A 22427-nucleotide genomic window follows, 5' to 3' on the forward strand; every position below is an offset into this window, starting at 1 on the left:
AGTTTGTATGGTCCTTAAAAGTCCTTAGGTTTTTTGGAAATGATTTTTGATCCTTAAGCGTTCATAATTTCTGCCAAATACAAAGACAACAGATCCTTAATTTTTGTCATCTGCCATTACTGTCTGCTTTTTACTACAGTCAAAAGTCGTTAATTCGGACACCCATAATCCAGAATGATCTATAATCCGGACCTCAAAGCTACAAACTTAAAAAGCTACAAACTACAAACTAAATAACCAAATAGTTATGACACAAAGGACACATTTGAATGATTTTTTACGTGGTACAATTATCGGCGGTCTGGAATGTGGCCGTACCCAACTGGAAGTATCAGACGAACTTGGAATTGCCGAGAGTGTCATCTCCAGGCTTTGGCAATGATTCCAAGATGATGGTAATGTGAGTAGACATTACAGCACAGGTCGTCCCAGAGTAACAATGCCGAATGAGGACCGGTATTTGGCAGTTACTGCCAAAAGAAACAGGCGGAGCACAGCCTCAGACCTGTCTCGTCAGCTCTTTTCAGCCACTGGTACGACAATTTCAAGGCAGACCGTGTACAGACGCTTAGGGCAGATTGGTCTATATGCTCGTAGACCTGTCAGATGCATTCCACTTACTGCAACTTGCTGTCGCCTGTGGTTAGCCTGGAGTAGAGAGCATGCATTGTGGACACCGCAACAGTAGGCTTGATGTGATGTTTTCCGACGAGTCCAGGTTTAGCTTGCAGTCTGATTCTCGCCAAACTTTCATATGGAGAGCTCCAGGTACCCATTATCACCAAGAAAACATCATTGAACGACACCGTTACGGTGGTGCAGAAGTGCTCGTTTGGGGTGGAATTATTCTGGGTTCCAGAACTGACCTGCATGTTCAAATTGGAAGCATGACAAGCCAAATCTATTGGGACGTCATTCTGGAACAACATATACATTTGTTTCGGGGCGCCATGGGCGCAAAATTTGTGTTTATGGATGACAACGCCCATCCTCACCATGCAAACATCATAAGAGAATGCCTTCAATCGTAGGATATCACCCATATGGACTGGCCAGCATTCTCACCGGACTTGAATCCAGTAGAGCACATGTGGGACATGCTTGGCCGACGAGTTGCAGCCCGTCAACCTCCTCCTACATGTCTACCAGAACTTCAGAAAGCATTGCTTTTTGAGTGGTGTATTATCCCCCAAGATCAGATCGATAATTTGATACTCAGCATGTCTAGGAGTTGTACGGACTGTATTGCATCGTCTGGGAGACATACAATGTATTAACAATCATACCAACCATGTAATATTGTTTTTTTGTAAATAGTTTTTTTTTTTTTTTTTTTTTTTTTTTTTTTTTTGTAATTTTCTCCAGGGAGAAAAAATCGCTAATTTTTTTAATAATATCAAATATATAGCATCTTTTTTTGCTCTTTCCCTTTTGTTTAATAAATAAGCTTTACAAATAAGTCAAATTTGTTTTGCTTCTAACTCTTCCTTTGCCTGATTTTGCATTATTCTTAATTTATGGACATGAGTGTAGTTTGTGACATGTGTGTGTATATATATATAGTTTGTAATGTGTGTGTATACATATAAAAACACCACGTGCAAAGTGACATATTTTCCTTATATATATGGCGACATATCATGAGTGGTATTATGTGCAGTTTTGCTTTAAAGAAAATTTAATCTGAGAAATATTTTATCATGTAAGAAATTTTAATCTGAATTAACATAGTTAGGTAATATATTTTGAAAGATCAAATTATTACTTCATAAGTCTTAGGTTTATTTTAGATTATTCTTTAACATATATTTGAGTAATTTAATATTACAGTCTCATTAACAGTAGATTTAAATAAATTATTAATTCATATTTTCTTACTTAAACAAAGGTAATTATCATTTCTGTTACTTTTTCTCCACTAAAACACTGCTAGTTTTCACACTTTTAAAAATTCTACAGTGATTTTTAATTTAAGAACTTGCCCTAATAAGAAATATAAAGTATATTTTATAACTTGTAATGCTAGTGTTTCATTTTAAAAACTGTTATTAGAAATGTATTTTGAAATTGTATCGCACAGAAAACAAAAGTAATAGCTAATATAGTTATATCATCTATCACCATTTCCCATCTGGCTTTTAAAACTACGTAAAACACCATAAAGTAACTTTAAAGGCTGAATACTGTTTGTTATCTTGTAACACAGCTGAGAACTTTGGTGAAATCAAAAGCATGGTAATCAGATGGCCAAATTTCTGTGATTTATAAGAAGTGTAGTTATTTGTTATTATGCATTAATAGAATTCTTTTTAATTTATGAGTAGAAGTAAGCTAATTGTAACTTTTTCTTATTAAATTATACTTTCTTATTCCCATTAAATAAATATAATTTACATGCCATACAGCTTGGGCCGGGCATTTTTCCACATGTTACTAAATGCTAACCGTAGTCTTTGTGCATTGAATAGCAATATTATAAAGCACCTGTAATGAAATCTAGGAATTTTTTCCTTTTGATGTCAAGCCAAAACAGAAGCATAAATATTAATGTTTGGTTTGGTTTATTAGGTTGCAGCAAAGTACACTAGGGCTATCTGCCTGATTGGAGGGATGCCTTCATGTAGCATTTTCTAAGGAAAACTGACTCATATACATGTTACACATGGGAAAAACCATGGAAACACCTATGCAGCCAGCCCATTCACGGAATTAGAATCTCGAACCGAAACTATCAGTGTTCAATGACTGATAGTTCAATGACTCGGCCGCTGGTGGGCCAAATATAAATATATTTTATTTCCCAGTCCTCTATGAAAATATGCAGAACCTATTTATAGCCCTGTTTGATATACTCATTCTGTGCATATGCCACAAAAATTAAACTATTCAGGCTCGACATTCCATCAATTTGATTTAACGTCTGCTGGACTTGTTTTTGGCTAGTGCTAAGCAACACTTGCTCAACGTCAAAAGGTTGCTCAAACCATGAGCATCCTTTATAAAGAAACTGTCTCTGCCATTTTTTACATCCTGTGTAGCATGACTTCATACTGACTGCTGTTAGATATATAGTATAAAGTTGGAGATCTGGAATTGTTGAGACATCAGCAATTCTGGATTTAAAATTTTGCTGGGTATTATATCTTAAATTTAAGTCTAGTAAATTTGTAATTGTAAAATTTAAAATATGAAATAGTGATTTAAATAACAAAGTATTTATGACCTAAAGGGAATCAAAATTTTCAAAAAAGAAAAGCTCAGTATTTATTTATTTGTTTGATTAAACATTTATTTCAATGTAAATTGTTTAATTTGTTTCATTTTTTGTGCTTATGCTTTCTGTTTAATTCTATAGACAGACACAAATTCTTTGGATGTGTTCTTCCTCCACAGTTGGTTTTTGGAGGCATGTGTAGAGAAACAAAAGAATATTATCTTGTAGCTGTTTCAGATCACTCAGCTGAAACTATAGACAGACACAAATTCTTTGGATGTGTTCTTCCTCCACAGTTGGTTTTTGGAGACATATGTAGAGAAAAAAAGAATATTATCTTGTAGCTGTTTCAGATCACTCAGCTGAAACTTTACTTGGAAACTTATTTGAAAAATTACTTGAAAAATATATAGAAACATTTACTTAAAGGGAAAAGTTATTTCTGATGTGTCAGCTAAGTAATTTGAAAATTGTCGCATTTAAATGCTAATTATGTTAGCAAATTGACAATTTTACATGCTTTCTTTTGTACAAGAAATATATCTCATTTCAAAAGCATCATGAAAATATTTTAAGACATGTTTTTATTATTTGTTTCTCTTTTTATACAGCATGGAATATATACACCATATGTTTGGCACATTGTTGCTATTTTAGGTTATGTGCCACTGATATCCACTGTGCACTTACAAGAAGTAACTCTCTTGAAATTTCAAGTTTGAAAATTATGCCAATTTATTTTAATCAATAATGTCAAACTGATAATATAACAGAACAATTTTGAAATTTTAATTTAAATCAGATTTTATAATATATGTTATCCTGCATAAGGAAGATTTCATATCAATTTTATAATCAATGAAATCAATCAGATTTTATAATCAATGAAAATTCTTATAAACAAATTGGTGTAAAGCAGAGAACCATTTACCATTCATTTAAATGGATAATGGTTCTCAGGTTACAAAACAGACCTTTCAAATTATATTAAATTTTAAAACTGTAAACTACGAAAATAAAAAATAATGTAAAAATACATAGTCTAATTAGTAATATTTTTATTATTAATTAGCCCTTAAGAATTTAAAAGGGCAGCATGTGCATTATAATTATAGGTGGTCAAGTAATGATTGTGTTTGTTATTCTGAGTTGGCAAAGGTCTGGTAGTAGGAGACTTAGTTTTTTAGTATGGAATAAGAAAGAAAGAGGATCATTTAACAGTGTCTTACCATTGTTTGAGTGTGTACTGTTCCTATGATTTCTGTGCCTGTTTGTTCATAGCACTGACAATCCAGGTCTATAGTGTGTCATTGTAAGAATAAAATATTAAAAATAATATATCTGATGTACAATAATTTGTTTTTATTCATGATCAAAGCATTTTGAAAAATGGCCTTAAATCAATATACTTCCTTAAAATGAAGTCATTACAGTAAATAAAAATGCACAATGATATTTTTCCTTTTCACTCTTTCATTTGAGTTTTTTTTTTTTTTTTTTTGTTTGTTTGTAAACCCTAGTTTTTCTCGACAGTAGATTTAAGACTTCTGTAAAAGGGAAGTGGCATAAAGGATACATGTGATTAGGATTTAGTTATTATAGTCGTACAATTTGGGAACAATGAAGTTCCAAATATTAAAAATATTTATTAATCCTAAACATTTAGAGATTTAGTGGGCTTTTTACTAAAAATACAGAACTTGCCATTGTTCATATACAATTTGATTTTTTCTTTGAAATAATTGAGGTCACATGGGAGATTTTTTTAGAATAAACAAGACAAATTTTGACTACCACATATTTTTCTGTTTGATCCACTATAGTCATATGATGAATCTGTATTTATTTAGAAAAGTTTAGCATTAGAATTTAAGGGTGTACAGGTTGATGTCATTTAAATTTTTGGCATTACTTTAATTAATTTAATTATTTATTTATTCATTTTGTGGCATGGGGTCACTTTAAATAGCATTGAACAAAAAAATCTCGAGAGATTGGGGGAAGAGTAGAGGGGTAGATGATTCTTGGATCTATCTCCTGGTCATTCTTTCAAAATGAAATACAGCTGGGCAGATTCATACTGTTACTTATAATGTGCCCAAGGTATAAGCTAATGACAAGAGGCAACCAAGTACACTCTTGGTCACAATGATTTTATGGATTTATCTGATGTTACTGTCAGACGAGTCTGTGATTGCATGTAAAATGTAACTGCATGAAAAGCTACTGTGTGTTATTTATTTCTTAAACATCCCATTAGCATATTACTTAAGTGATTTTTCGTTGTATCATGTGTGAATAATTTTATGTTCTGAAGCCTGTCAGTTACATATAGAACCTATAAAATTTTTGATTATTTTATAATGGAATGGGTGCAGTATCCATAGAATGAATATGTTTAACAATTTCAATCTAATGAGCTTTCAAATATTGCAAAAAAGAAAATGTTTTCAAAGCTTTCTTACTGAAGAGTAATAAAACTCGTAACTTCCTTACTAAGGCAATTAAAATAATGCCAAAATCTTAAGAAAAAATCAGTATAGGTTTCTTACATTGAGGTACTGAGAAGTACACTGCGCAAAAAAAATAAATGGACAGTTCTATATCTCCCGTTCTACCGGGCCAATTGACAAAATTCAAATTGTGTTTTTCATGTCTCGAAAGCATGACTTAGGATATATATATATTAGACTTATATATAGCATTATTCTAACATAGGTATTTTGACACAGAATCGGACTTCTGAAATAACATACCAATATTTTTACATATTCTGATTCTACGACTCAAATTGTGCCAAAATATAAAATTTTGTAAAATTTGGTGCGAAATTTATGGAGAAATTCAAAAATTTATATGTGTGCTTTTTTCAAGTTGCACCAAGAATAGTTCACTTGGCGAACTTCTTAATACATGGCAACCTATTTTCCTTTTTACATTGTGCATGAAAGGAAAAAAAGTTACATCATACTTTCAAATAATGTTCTTTATGCTATTATTTTAAATATTTTTTTTTTTTTTTTTTTTTTCTTTTTCGAATTTCATTTAAATTTTTTAAGTTCCATAGTTTCTTTCAAATAACTGTTTTAAAAATTTCTGTTTACTCATTCGAACTGCGTAGTTTAAATAAAAGGTGCATCATTTACTATTTTTTTCAAATAGTTTTCTTTATACTATATTTTTTAGTTATTATTTTAGGTAATTTTTGAATTTTTAGACTTTTATTTTAATTTTTTTTTTTTTTTTTTTTGTTGCGTTATCTTTTCAGATAATTTTTTAAAAGTTTTCTCTTCATTCATTCAAATTGCACATTTTAAATATATTTATTAATATAAATTTTCCAGAATTTGATTGTATTTAATTGAATTGCATTTCTTTCGAAAGAATACTTTGTGACCCAGACTATGATGCATTTGAAAACTGCATATGTTAAAAGAGAAAATACAGTAAAAGTAAAGCACAATTAACACGCCTTTCAATGTTTCATTCAGAAAAGATAAATAAGTAAGAGAGATATATATCCAACATTTTAATTTAGGATGATTTGCATACATTGCTTTAAACAGTTTTATCATTGTGCCTATTGCTTTACACAATTTCATGATCCTACATTTAATTTCTTAAAATATTATTCATATTTTAGTCAAATATTTTATTTTTAAAATCGCAAGAATTAAATATCATAAAATTACAAAATACTAAATTTTATGCAAAAATTTATTTTTTCTTCTTAATGGTTTGCTTTTTTTTTTCCCCCAGGCATTCTGCAAGTATATTAAAAAGCATCCAACTTTTCAAAACATATTGGTATTTCTGACATTAATTTTAAATAAATTTATCGCCTTCCATTTCAAAAGGGCCCACAAATGACTGAGCGGTAAAGTCACTGAATACTCCAGGGTTCAAATCGCAGTGAACAGGCTGATTGCATGAGCATTTTTGTGGTTTATCTCATGTGTAATGTGTATACGAGCTGGTTTCGCTTAGAAATTCTTCACAAAGGCATCCCTCCTTTAAGGCAGATAGCTCAAATTTGCCGCAACTTAATAATCCAAATCAATCCATTTCAGCAGTATTTAGTCAGAGCCTTTCATCAGTCTTTACAGGCTAATCATTTTGAAAGCTTGAGATGAAAGGAAAGACTGGTTTCATCAAGAGGGAAAGCGGCTTTATCTGATATCTATATACATCACTGGATAAATTAAGGAATCTTTAAATAATTCGATTGAGAAATCGTGGGATGCTCCATTTATGATATGATATGATGTTCTATGAAGTAAATTAAATTTAAACAACCATATAGTTGAAAACCAGTCACTATTCACTTTAATCTGCAATGATATCATTTTTGTCTTTTCCGTTATCACAAACCCAATTGTTGCTATTTGCTTATATACATGTCCAAGTGTTTTCTGTTTGAATACCAAACTTCCATGAAGTATTTTCCCCTTTAAATTTTTGCTTCCCCCCTAATTTTCTTCTATATTTGTTTTCAGTACTGACACAAGGAAATTAAGGTTTTTAGATTGTTACACTTCCATAAATTTTGTATTCTTGTCAAATTTTTGAAAATATCAGTTGCATTAAATGCGTTTCAACTGAAGACAGCTTCTAGACATTTTAACTATTATTAAAGTTTGAAGCAAAGTCCAAAGGCTAAATATTTGACTTGAAAGATTTTTATTAAATGAGAAAGAAATAAACCACTCCAGCATTGCTTATCCTGTACCACTGAGTGACCCAATTCTTATATCGGGTGCAAAAAAATCTTAACCATATTATTTAGAGTTTTTAAGCCTAAAAATTTCTATATTAAAGAAGATGTTTTTTATATAATTAACAGGAGAGAAAATTGCTACTTAAAACATTCTTTTTAACAGGATTAATGTAAAAATATATGTTTTTTAAAGCTGGGACATGACTCAAAGTGTCAACATCTTGCTTGCTTTAAAAATATTGTGAAAATCAACATCAAACGACTTTTTCTCAGTTTTAGACAATTAAATTTAAATGAAGTTAAAGTAAAGTAGCAGATGATAACACGGCGAAGGTAAAAATTTATTCTTACAAATATTTAAAAAAAAAAAAAAACAGGTAAAAAGAAAGAAATTTTTTTTTTAAAGTTAAAATTTGAATAATATCATATAGATGATTTAAAAAAATAGCTTTTCATGAAGTATTAATAAATATTTAAGCATTATTGAGGGGGAAAAGTTCATATTAATTCTCCGTAAAATTGTATTTGAAATTTAAGGTTAAAAATAGCTGTGGCAATTCACTGTAGCAAAATTTTTAACCACCTTTGGCATCTTGGGCATATTTTTTTGAGCTATAATAATATCACTCAAAAAAAGATGCCAAATTGCAAACTGTGCAAATATGTAAATTCGTGTATATCTTAGAAAATTTTGAATAAAAAAGTATAATTTTTTGCAGGTATGCTTAGAAATACACCTACTTTAAGATGATGGTAAACATTTTATAGGTTATAATTAAATTTTTTTTTTTGAAAAATTTATAAAAATTATTTTACAAATTTTAAAAATAAATCATAAAAAATGGTTGAATTTTATTTGGAATGAACATAAATTTTGAAATGTGAAAGGAAGAATAAAAAAGGTTTAATAAAAACTGAGATATTAATAAATATATACCAAATTCAATTGACATTGAGGAGCTAAAACTTTGAGAGCTAATTTTTGGAAAACTACTCGTGCAATTTTTACAAAACTTGGTAGTTAGGCATAATTTGAGTCATAGAATCAAAATAATCAAAATATGGAAAAAATTTGGCATGTCGTTTCAAAAAAAGTTCGATTTTGTGTCAAAATACCTATGTTAGAATGATGCTATATATAAATCTAATATATATCCTAAGCCTCATGCACTTTCGAGACATGAAAAGCACAATTTGAATTTCATCAATTGTTCCAACAGAACGTGAGATATATTGGGTTGTTCGGAAAGTAATTTCGTTTTTTCCCCGTCAGAGGACTTAATTACATTTTTTTCGAAACCAACTTCACACTTAAGCCGCATAACCATTATATGTCTTGAGAGCTGATATTACAAGGCTTGTGTGTGAAAAAGTTCTATTAATTCTACACAGTAGTTTTTGGTTGGTGCCCTTTTAAATATGGAGAGCAATAAGCAGCATTTTCGTCATATTTTACTTTTTTACTTCAGAAAAGGTAAAAATGCTGTCCAAGCGAGAAAAAAATTGACGGATGTGTATGGAGAAGGCGTGTTAACAGTACGCCAGTGCCAGAACTGGTTTGCAAAGTTTCGATCCGGCAATTTTGATGTCGAAGATGCACCACGGTCTGAAAGTCCGGTCGAAGCTGACAAAGATGCGATAAAGGCATTAGTTGATGCAAATCAGCAAATAACCACACGAGAGATCGGTGAGAGGTTAAATTTGTCGAATTCGACTGTTTATGGCCACTTGAAAGGCCTGGGCTTAATCTCGAAGCTCGATGTGTGGGTGCCCCATTTTCTTACGGAGCGAAATTTGTGTCGTCGCGTTGACGTGTGTGATTTGCTCCTCAAACGTCAGGAAAATGATCCATTTTTGAAGCGGATTATTACTGGGGACGAAAAATGGGTCGTATACAACAATGTGAAACGCAAGAGGTCATGGAGCAGAAAAGATGAACCGGCTCAAAGCGTTTCAAAAGCCAACATTCACTAAAAAAAGGTGATGCTGTCCGTTTGGTGGGATTTCAAAGTAATCGTTTTTTTTTTTTAGCTTTTACCGGACAATGCAACTATTGATTTGGAAGTCTATTGTCATCAGCTGGACAAATTGAATGATGCACTTAAACAGAAGAGGCCAGAATTAACCAACAGGAAGGGTGTAGTGTTCCACCAGGATAATGCGAGACCTCATACAAGTTTGGTCACTCTCCAAAAGCTTTTACAGCTTGAATGGGACATACTGCAACACCCACCATATTCTCCAGATCTGGCGCCTTCCGATTATTATTTGTTCCGGTCCCTGCAAAATTTTTTGGATGGTAAAACCTTTACCTCAAATTAAGATGTCGAAAACCACCTGAATCAGTTTTTTGCCAGCAAGGACTAAAACTTTTATGAGCGGGGAATCATGTTACTGCCAGAAAGATGGCAAAAGGTGTTGGACCAGAATGGCCAATATATAATTTAATAAAATATTTATTCATTATACGAAAATTGTCTTTCATGTTCCCCCAAAAAAACTAAATTACTTTCCGAACAACCTCATAGAACTGTCCCCCCCTTTTTTTTTTTGTGTGTGTGCAGTGTATCATGAAGAGTAATAAAACACATTGCCCATTAAATAGAAGAATTCCTACGTTGATATACTTGTTTATTACACTGCCTTTATCATCACCATTTTCACAGTATTTACTATTAGTGGATTATTCTCTGTGGATGTATAGCAAAATAAAAATTTAATTAATTACATATTATTAATTATTATTTTACTAGTATGAAAGTAGTTGATGAACACTTCACCAAATCAATTGTACATAGGCAAATAGGCAACTCTATGCCTCAGCAAATTCACATAGAAATGTATGCCAAAATGAAACTTTGTTCAAAGTGCATACTAGATTCTTTTTCTCATATTCATCATGATGTCTCATATGCTTATTGTTATTATTTTGTATTCGAGCCCTTAAATTAACATTTAAGTTAATTTACACCCTTAATTTTGTATTCGAGCGAGTGGAAAACTCTTTATTTCTCCAACTGGTCTCTTTCTTATCTCGTCTTGCATGTTGACACAACTAATCTTCCTTAAATATAAACTTTGCTGCTTCCATTTGCACTGTTTTTTCTCGGAAGATACAATCCAATGTACATGTAAAACAGCTTCAAAATGTGTTTTCCAATTCTTTCATCGATTTTCACCGTTTAGATTGCATCTAATTTCAAAGTCGAAATTCTCTTTTCCTCTGAACCGTGAAGACACTACTTCGTAAGAACATCCATCAAATAAATTTTTTTTAAATTCATTTTCCATCTCACTTGATGCATTTTCAGCCATCACGAATTCGCAACATAAAGCGATAAAAGAATGAGACAGCGTGAGTTTCCTTTTGCACATGTGCATGCTTTAACAATATCATCAAGACCTGGTAAATTGCCAGATTTAGTCTTGGATAAAATGATGTATATTTTTTACTTAAAATTTACGTATGTATTTATTTATGCGCACCGAGAATTGTGTAAATTTTGATGAGGGAAAATATTATTCTTTCAGAGTTGAATATAATACACTAGTATCAAAGGAACTTCTAAAACTGTTGAAGATACCAGTGCAACATTACAACAATATCCTCACAGTTCTCGAACTAAAGCATTTTGGAAGTCTTATGAATTTCTGTGACTACAATAGCAGAAAATCTATGTCATGCTTTCTTGTGAACAATGCTTTAGAAAATGAGACTTACATACCTACACAAGAGCAGGTAGTTTTGCTAATAAATCATGTTTTATCCTGTATTTTTGTATTAATTGTATATGAACATTTTAAAATTATGTGTTTAAAATGGTTATTAAAATTTAGCCATATATACCTTGATAAAATGTTCTACATATTTTACAGTTTTGGTGTTTAGATTACTGCTAATATATGTATAATTTTAAAAGACAAGTATTCTTATTTCATTAAATATTTATTTATATTGCTATAAGTTTTTGCATATTGCATATTATTACCAATTTTTGTTTTATATTAGTGTTTATGTGTTTGTTATTTTGTTTTATATTAACGTGTTGTTATACATTTTTTGTAAATATTTCCATGCTTTTGTGTATTAATACCGATTTTTTGTTTTAATTTAAAATTATGTGCAATATCATTTTTGGCTTGCTTAATAGTTATGATAAAATAGTAGATATAAATATTTTTTAAAAAGTAGATACCTCTAGCAAATAGATACAGCAGCAAAAAACTTTAGAAATTTTGCATTTTGACTATTTCATAGATTGAGAATCCTTTTTGATTTCATATCTCTCTCAGTGAATATATTTGCATCGTTAATGTTTGATTTTAGTACAGTTTTTAATATTCATCATTTAGTAGTTTCTGTGCATTTATGATTTTCTGTCTTTCTTTCTTAATGCGGATATTTTAAAATAGAAATTATTTTTTGACCATGGATTTATATTAATAAATATTTACACACCATTAGTCTTATTAGTGAAAGATATTTCTAATACCATGTATTATGCGCTTTGCTTTGAAATAGTTTTTCATATATCTTTTCACAGTGAGTTTATTGCTTTCAAATTTTCTTAAGATATTTATATTTAAAAGTATGGTTTTTACATAGTGATGAAGAAATGTTCATCATCAGCATATTTATTCATTGTAACAGAAAAACTAGAAAACTAATAATATTATTTTGCTATAAATTGGGGAACTTACGTATTAACGCAACCAGGCCAAAATTCGCATAAATCGCCAAATTTGGCGACCCTACTTACAGCAACCCTACGTGTGTGGAAATAGACGAAAGTTTATTTGTAAAAAGAAAAAATAACTCTGGGCGTGTACTACCATAGCAATGGGTTTTCGGCGGAATTTGCCGAGAAAAGAAAGAGACTTTTTTTGGTTACTGTACCTAATAGAAGCGTTGTTACCCACATGGAAAAAATTTGCGAAAATATCAAGGAAGGAAGCATCATTTATTCGGATTGCTGGAAAGGATGCAATACAAGTGAGTTCGAAAATGCTGGATTTCTGCATGGAACTGTTAATCACAAATATAACTTTGTGGATCCCAACACGGGCGTTCACACACAACATGTAGAGCGCATGTGGGGCTCGGCCAAATGGCGCAACAAAAAACAGAAAGGAACAGCCCGTCATCATCTTGACTCATACCTTATCGAATTTATATGGTGCCAAGCTCAAGCTGTTAATGGCGAAAATGGTTTTCAATCAGTGCTAAAAGCAATAGCCAAAAGATTTCCACCGAAAAAATAATTCTGCAACTTATTCAAATTCGAAACCGGAAGGGTTTAATTGCTATTTTATATTTTAAAACAAAATAATATAAAAAACTGTATTAAAAATTATCTGTAATTAATAAATGTACATTTTTCTTTCTATTCATACTTTTTTACTCAAACTTACAAATCACGCCAACCTGGTTGCGATAATACGTAAGTACCATTGGAAACAAGGAATGTGTAGTTCATACTATTGTGTTTTGTTGCATTCAGTTTTAATCAATTATTTTAATCTGTCTTCAGTTCGGAAGTCTTTTCAAGATTACCAAAATTAACTTCAAATAATATTCTAAGCATCATAAGGAGATTTGCTTTTCTTTATCATATGCAAAAATTTCTAGGTAATCCTTTATGAAATGTAGCTACTTTAACCCCAGCCTGAAAATCATTTTCTTTTTCCTTCTGAGGTTGAAGAAATTCTGCAGTTAGTCTGTCCACTTATCCAAGATCAGCCTGACCAACCATCTGGGGAAGATGATCCTGAAGATTTTGCTGAGGAACAAGGCTTAATGGGGAGGTTTATTAATTTGTTACAAGCAGAAACACCTGATCAACAGTTCCTAGTTAGTATTTCAAAATTCTTCTATAGATTTAGGGTCTGTTATCCGATACTTTAGGTCAACTAATAAGAAAGTGTAATGAAATATGTGAGTAAAATATAATTATTTCCTATTATGACATAATTGGTATACATGTAAATCTGTTTCAAGACTATATAAATTCAAGTTTTAAATACTGTAAAGAAGGAATGTTGCATTTTTATGTGTATAACAATATCTAAATTTTACATTTGTACATCTTTTGACATTAGTAACATCTTTAATTATCAATTTTTCATATCATGTTTGTTTTACAGCTAATGTGTACATCATTGGCCAGTTCTAAGAGGTGTTGTTTTTTCATATTGTATAATATTTTTAATTTTATCAATTTATCAGTTACATGCTTGATAATTTTCCGCTTTTAAGAGGTAGTGCCATTGTTCTTAGAATAAAGTTTTTATTTTTTTTAATTAAAACATTATGATGATATCTGTTTAAGACTTTCTAATAAAATGCTGATTTGACTAAACCTGTCATTTATTCAAATTATTATAATCGTATAGAATCATACATTTTGCGTAGTGTTGAGCTAAATCTGTTGAGTGTGTTTTTGCATATTGTGTGCACACATATTAAATGAGTTATTTTTACAAACCAGATTGTAGTTAAATTTTGAATAGCTCCTTTGTGTAAACTACCCCCAAATCGTCTTCATCATTAATGTCCATAGTTAATGGGTTTCAGTTGAAGGATAAATAATTGCCTTATAAAGACTGTTTGGTCAACTAAGCATGTAAGAGCATATTAGGTGAAGATAACATAATACTTCAATGATATCTTTAGAATTAGTTAAGAGATGGTACTTACATCCATAACATATGATTTGGAACATGGAGGACACTCTAAGTATGACGATTGTCTAATTTGATGGTTAAGTCCTGAATATTCTGCTGTTCTTTTGGCCATTAGATTAATGGTGGTACTTGCCATTATTGAACCCATTTTTCAGAAAACAGTTTCTAGTTGTCTTGCTCAAGTGGTGTAGCATGCCTGTCAATTTCACTACTAATAATTATCATTTGCATTTAGACTGATACCTGCCTGAATAACTTATAACACAAATCATCTTGAAGTTATTTTTAACTATGCATGCCACTTGTATTTTATCTTTGATGATGGATCATATTGAACAGGTTAATCCAGCCAAACATGCTAAGTGATGCATAGTGTGAGATGATGTGGATGGGACCAGATAGGCTAGAAAATTTCTTTTGATGTATTTTGATACGGTTTGTCATCTGCTAGCTCCATTGCTATTGCATTCTTGCCAATTCTTCCGCTTTAGGTGGGAAACTTCTGATTTCTGACCATACTTCTACCATCACATTTCTCACAACTGTCTCTGATTCTTAAAAGTTCTCGAGATTTTTATGTAGCTTAGCTTAATGCTTCATTAATTGCACCCAAAATAGTGATTTTTGGAGTCCAAAAGCATTTTTTTTAATTACATGTAAAAGAAAATCAGAGCCATTTCATCAGTGAGATATGATGTGCCTTGCGTGTTCGAGACATGAATCTGAAAGCATCATGTTCCAGTTCTCCAGTGAGCATTAAGCACTGCTATGGGTCATCTGGCATATATCAGCCAATAAACACAAAGCAAAATTGAGATTGTTATTTTGTTGGTCTCACCAGTGAGCACTCTTGAGTTTCACATACTTCCAAGAAACAGTTTAAGGAATTATAATTTTTTGTTTTGGTTATGTTTGTGAAAAAGGTAAAGTACTCATGTACTTCTCAAAAATCATACACTGATGACTTTCCTTCTATTATTTCCTTAATGAAATATAATACAAAAGCAATGTATACCATTCGTCATTTCAATTTTGCATGGTGGAAGGGCTGATATTTTTTAACATGTGCATAAACAAGGACAACCTGAGTTGTATTAAAAAAAATTGCATTATTATGTAGAAGCAAAAGACCAAAAAGTTATTTATGCAGAATGCTTGTTGTCAGCCTTTTTACTGGAGCACAATAAAATAAGCACAACAAAACTAAGCAAAACTGTATCCAGTTGTTGTTTCTTCTTTAATCCAAAGTCTTCAGAAACTGCATGTACTTTACTTTCTGTCTGCACTTTAGAAGGAGATTCATGCAGGCTTTTAATATAGCACAGCTACTTACTAAAACTTTAAAAGAAAATGCAATTCCTCTGGATAATTGCTTAACACTTAGTATCGATAATGCAGTAATGGTAAGCTTGAAGATTGGGGTTGCACACATTGTAATAAAAGAAAATTCAGATTTGCAAATTATGAGGTGCACCCATCACCTCTTAAATTTAGCAGTTGAAAAACTCTTAAATTTACCAAGTATGGATTAACATATTGTTGATGTTTATTATCATCTTGAAAAGAGTTCTAAAAAGAAGGAAAATGTTTATCTAGAATCCTCAACCAATGGAACCTACTTATATTTTTTTAAGGAAGAAATAAATGCACATAAAAGGCTGTATTGAAACTTATAAAATATTTAATGTAAACAGAGATGTAATTACTACTTCCTGTGTTAAAAATATGTTTTAGGAATTTAAGTAATTTCTACATATGTGAGCAATTTAATTGGTAGTTTTCAAAATAATACTACAAAATATAAGTGTAAAGCTCATCCGAAATTAAAAAATTACTTAATGCATTTTCCAATTACTGTAAGTTTATATCGTGAAGACCAAATATTTATGTTTTTGTCTTCGGACCTTAACAAAGCTTTTTTTCTTTTTATACACTCTATTTTGCCATCATTTAATGTTCACAGTTCTGCAGTACAGAATTCCATTAATTCAGTCAATGATTAGTGAAACCGATTAAATTTTTTCGGGGTTTTTTTTTTTTTTTTTTTTTTTTTTTTTTTCTATTAAAGGATACAAATAATAAAATTTTTGTTTTATATGCAAGTATTTTTGTATAATTTTTATTTAAGAATTAGTAACTGAACGTAAAGATATTAATTAGTTAAAGTCAAATCATTATTAAAAATATATTTTATTTTTATATTGTTTACAAAAATCTTTTTGTCATTGAGAAAAGTCTCTTGATTTCTTAAAAAAAACTCCTGATTTTTTATTGTTATAAGTTAGCAAGTATGCTGTTGTAAGCAGTGTCGTATTTCAGAAAGGCTGTTTGTTCACAAGGGGTTCATAGCGGTCCTTATAAGTGCTTATAAGTCCTTATATTTGAAAATAAAATATAAAGGCCCTTATAGGTGCTTACTTTTTCTTTAAAGCCCTTATTTTTTTTTTTATTTTTTTTTTTTGTTTGTTTGTTTGTTTGTTTTTAGTGCTTATTTTTTGCTTTTAGTGCTTTTTTTTTAATCCTTTTTTTAATGAACGCGCATTTTTTCCCCGTACCAAAGCTGAAACTAAATAAACAACTTTTCTTCCTTATATGCAACGTCAGATGGTGAATCATACTCCCGGAAACTGCCTTTCCCCCTTTTCTCTGCATTAACGTAACCTATGGTGCACGCGAGAGTACAGACAGGTGCACGTTGTTCTATTGGTCAAAGAATTGCGAAAACGGTAGAAAATTCCGGTACATTTGGTTTTCTTTTCCTCCCTCCCAAATACTACACACGTTTGAAATTTTATCAAGATTTTAATAATTTGCATTCTCCTTCCACGTGGTCAGTTCATATTTGTGTTTATTATGATCGTTATGCTTATGTTATGAGCATATGCATGAATATTTATAATAATATAGTTGCAGTAACTGATGAAGTATAGATAAGCTTCCAAAAATGGGTGTGTTTTTACACAGATTAACTTTCTAAGGAATAATATTCGGAATGGCTTAAATAAAAGAAAAGTAATTGAATAGTCAAAATTTTTTTTTTTTTTTTTTTTTTTTTTTTTTTTTTTTTTTTTTTCCTAATACATTATACAGTACGGAAGGTTGAGAGGTTCTCCTCTTTCTCCGCAAAATCTGTAATATTGAAGCAGCAGACTTTTTTTTTTTGTTGTTGTTGTTGCTGTCCAATCTGGATTGAATAGGACTAAAAGTTTTTGCAGTCTACTCAGCCTAAGCGAAGATTGATTCTATTCTGGAAATTTAACGCTGTCTGTTGAAAATTAGAATCAGAAAATACCCCAGATTAGTAAGTCTCTTTCTTTTCCTTTATTTAGTTCTTAATTCTCCGAATACCGGCAGCTGTTGATTACGATTGCATAATATCACATGTGGAAGAATTACTCCCCAAGTATTGCGCATTCTCACCCCTGGTGGTGAGTTTTTGACGTTTGCGGTATTTTGATTTTTGATGTTCAGTCTGAGATTTGTTTATGAACACTTAAAAGAGTTTTACTGTGCTTTCTGAGCAGTATATTTCTGAGTTCTGGTGGTCTATTTTTATATGATGCACATATCGAAATGTCAAAATCATTTATTTAGCCGAGAAATCTAAAGAACGGCTACATCTCCCCCACTCCTCTTTTTCCAGTTACTATCCGGAATATTCGGCAATTTCCGAGTATGGGGGTTAGTTAAGCTTTTACTGTTAAAGGATGACTAAATGAAGCAATTTCCCGTCTTCTGATTTCAGAAATGTGCCTCTATTTTACTTAAATTACTTTGCATGGAATATATGTTAAGGGAAAACTGTTATGCAATGAAAATTTAGAAAATGCTCAGAATTTTGATTTAAGTTAAATTATTTAAATATTAATATGAGTGGAAAAATTAATTGTATTTATTATTAGGTGCCAAACAAATACAATTAATATGGCTTATTATTATTTATTTTCTATATTTTGAACTGAAATTTCATCATTAAATCTTGTAATATAGTTTAGTTCTGCATAGTTTTTTTTTTTTTCCTCTCATTGTAAACTAATTCTGTAAATTGAACTGACATTTAAAATTTAAAAAAAAAAAAAAAAAAGTTAATTGTTTTCCATGGTTGAGGTAATGCTCATTCTCTTAATAAATATTGCATTGCTCATATTTTAAATTACAAGTCTAATTTTTCGTTTAAGATTATGCAGTTTTGTGTAATGTAATTAGACAGGTGCTTATTTTTTCCTTAAAATGTGCTTGAGAAGTGCTTATAGGTGCTCATTTTTTTTTTTTAACTAAAATGTGGCTACAAACCCTGGTCACAGGAGTAAAATATCTGGAATGTTATTAAATGTATCTATCAATAGTCTCAATCATAACTTCTTCAAGTGTCAATAAATCTTTCTCAATAGAGTGAACAGGCATAGTGAGCAATACTGCAGGACAGTATATGAATTTATCCGCTACAGAATCTTGATTGAAATGAATTAATTGTGTTGCAAATAAAGCTACTTCACATTAATATGATGATATACGTCTTCCGACACATTTATTTTTTTATGTTAAAAATTTTAACCTATCCTAATAATTAGCTTAAGTACAGGTTTGTTAATTAAAGTTCCACTTTGAAATGGTCATAAAAGGAAAACTACTGGACCAACTGTTATCAAGCTTGGTAATCGTGTGAATGAGATCATAAGAATTTATTTCCCGTGGAAAGAAAAAGAGTTAAAACTCACCACCAGGGGTGAAAAGGCATCGTATGCAATATTATTAAACGAAATAAGACATCAATTTAAAATATGTTTAATCATTTCTGACACGTGTTGCAAAGCATGTTCAATGTGGCATTTTCCGAAAGCAAGTTGAATCATTGCATTCTCAACAGCAGTTCTTAGCACATTAGGAGAAATATTAGGGGCATGTTGGCGTATTGCATCTTTCAATTATGCCAAATTGTTTAGTGTTTGCATAAATAATTTGCTTCTTCCTGCCATAAGCCAATTACAAGCCACTGCTGTTTTGCATAACCCCACAAACAATTTCGTTTTAGAAATGATTAAAAGCATTTTAAACTGATATCATCATATCTTAGGGCTGAATTCAGGCTTCAAAAATCACAAATTAGCCACCTGTAAGAAAACAATTTCTGGAATGCTCCCACTTTTTGCAAGTGATTTGCAATCTCACATTTTCTAATCGCTAATTTATGGTTTTCATGAACAGATTTCTCCGTTACACAGATGGCACACACAACGTTTATCGCCTTGATGTCGACTATTTTTCGTGAGAGTTTTCTCCCTTGTAAATGTAAAATGGATCCATTTCACAAAACCTGTACCAAATGGTAAATGTTATAAAATGTGAGCTAAAGCAGGGGAACCAACATAACTCAAACCAGAATCCTGAAGTAAGACTTTTCATAAAGTTTAGTTCTTTTCCAACATTTCTAGAATGGAATTCCAGATTTGTTTCTAACAACTGTAATTTGGAAATTGTTTCTAACAAATGTAATTTGGAAATTGCTTTAGTAAGCAGTTCAGTATTTTACCAATATGTTTCCTAGGAATTTTGCCCTTTATCTGAGCAGTAAAAGCTTAACTATCTGGAAAGTTTAGGAAATGTCAGGTAAGTGAAAATTTCAGATAGCTGAGTGTGTAAAGAATGTAATTCATATAAGAAAAGCAAAATGAATGGAAGAAATTTCCAGTCTAAAATTCCAACATCTTTAAATGGTAATTTTGTTTAGGTCAATGTTTCTTAAGGGTATACAGCATGTTAAACCCATGTAACGAAAGGTTAAGTTAGATTCCGACCCTTATTTTGTATAACAATATTGCATGCATCGTCATTTCCCCCCTGGTGATGAGTTTTTTACCCCCCCCCCTTTTTTTGTTGTAGCGGAAAATAAATTCCCATGACCTCCTTTACACAATTACCAAGTTTGATAGCATTTGGTCCATTAGTTTTCATTTTATGATCATTTCAATGTGGAACTTTAACTATAATCACACTGTATTTATGTTAATAAATTAAAAAGAAAAAAATAGCACAACTATTTCTTGGTGCTATAATTTCAGTTTTATTCAGTAATTTGAATAATCATAGCATTTTATGATTTAATTGATATGATTTGTAATGTATTTTATGAAGGATTTTTTAAGCATTAGCACCATTAATATAGTTAATGAAAGATTTTTTTATTGCCATATAATTAGATACCTTTGTTATAGAAAAAAATTTTACCCTCTTTTTTTAAAAGATATTGTGTTGAAAATTGTTAAAGCTATTTGTGTTTATAATATGTGCTGTCTCTTTAATTTCATAATTAGTGCTTTATTAATAAATTTCCTTTGAATGTTTATTGTGACATTATTGTGTATAACATGCTCTTTTGTACTTAATACACATAACTTTTAATTAATAAATCAATGAACATTTTGTAGATGCTAAATACAACTCGAAAACATTTTGGAAGTGGTGGAAACCATCGCATACGATATACTTTGACTCCTATTGTATTCCAAGCTTATAAGCTGGCATTTAGATATAAAAACTGCAGTGAAGAAGTAAGTTCACAATTCATATTTTGAAAAGCTAGGAGAACTGTACAAAGATCCTTACATTTGCAGATTTTGTTTCACAGAACTAAACATATATAAAACATCAGAGTGATCTCATTACTTTTCATGCACAAACATAAGTTGAACTTGGAATAAAAATGAAGTATTAATGTTTGTAAAAATTATTTAATTCTATAGCAAATTTTATTTGTAACAAAGTTATTAAGTTTGGAATGCATAACGTGTGAAGTTGAAATTGTTCATGAACCGATAATTTCATCCAATATTCTGTAATAAGCAAATTTGATAGTATGGGATTTTGGTATGGAATTTCTATCAGGTTATCAAGACAAAATATATTAGATCGTCCGGAAAATAATGCAGGTTTTAACCTATATCTCTAAAGTATCATAACTGAACTCAAAAATAATTTTATTAATCAAAATGAGCACCAGACGAATCAATGCATTTTTTCCAATGAGATATAAGTTTATGCCAGTAGAATAAAATTCTGGAGTTCTGGACACGATAAGTTGTTAAAGGCGTTTTTGGTTTCGTCTTGGTTTCTGAAGCGTTTCTTCTGCAGAATGTTATCCAGATGTTTGAAAAAGGAGTAATCGGTCAGCAAGAAGTTGGACGAGTATGGGGGAAGAGGGAGAGTCTCGTATCCCAAGTCTTTCAATTTCTGTAAGGTCAGTCGGCCGAGCATTGTCATGGAGAACTGGCCTCTTTCTGTTGACCAATGCCAGGCACTTGCGTTACCATTTTTGGTGCATTTCATTGATTTGCTGACCGTACGTAATCTGCCGTAATCGTTTTGCTAAATTTGGCTTTGAAAAGTGTTGGGGTGTCTGACCACGGTCCAACCACTGAGCCAAATGTCACCGGTTGTTAAAGAGAATTTACTTTTCATCGCATATAACAATTCATTTAAAAAATGGGTCGTTTTTGTTTCGTAAAAGAGCAGACAACACTTCAAAACGGCATTTTTTTATTATTTTCGCTCAATTCGTGAGGTACCCACTTATCGAGCTTCTTTGACATCAACAGCTGAAGAGCATCTGCGATGCTCTTGATCTTCCAGGTCAAATTCTCCGGGGCAAAACTTTTGGTATTCCCGTTGAAATGTAGATTCATTAACACTTTTCTCGCCGGATAATTCGTTGACATTTCGAGTCATTTGTGCTGCGCTGTGGCCTAACTTGTGCTCATAAATTTGCCGAAAATCCCGTTTTGACATTTAAACAAAAACATGTAGTAAATACTTTAA

General features: G+C 31.1%; 1 protein-coding gene across 3 annotated transcripts in view; it reads left to right on the plus strand.

Moving 5' to 3' along the window:
- The window catches only part of Vps35 (Vacuolar protein sorting 35), a 199331-nt gene that overhangs the window by 99957 nt on the left and 76947 nt on the right, over window positions 1-22427 (plus strand). For 2 of the 3 annotated variants that reach the window (XM_085822303.1, XM_085822304.1), the window contains 3 exons: window positions 11463-11670; window positions 13627-13782; window positions 21041-21163. In XM_085822303.1, coding sequence (XP_085678429.1) covers window positions 11463-11670; window positions 13627-13782; window positions 21041-21163 — 487 coding nt within the window. The remainder of the gene's footprint in view (window positions 1-11462; window positions 11671-13626; window positions 13783-21040; window positions 21164-22427) is intronic. The other variant, XM_085822305.1, reaches the window with a different exon arrangement.

This window comes from Stegodyphus dumicola, chromosome 8 (genome assembly GCF_044657685.1).
Source record: "Stegodyphus dumicola isolate Sdum_Otavi_A_Nest chromosome 8, ASM4465768v1".
Lineage (NCBI taxonomy): Eukaryota > Metazoa > Arthropoda > Arachnida > Araneae > Eresidae > Stegodyphus > Stegodyphus dumicola.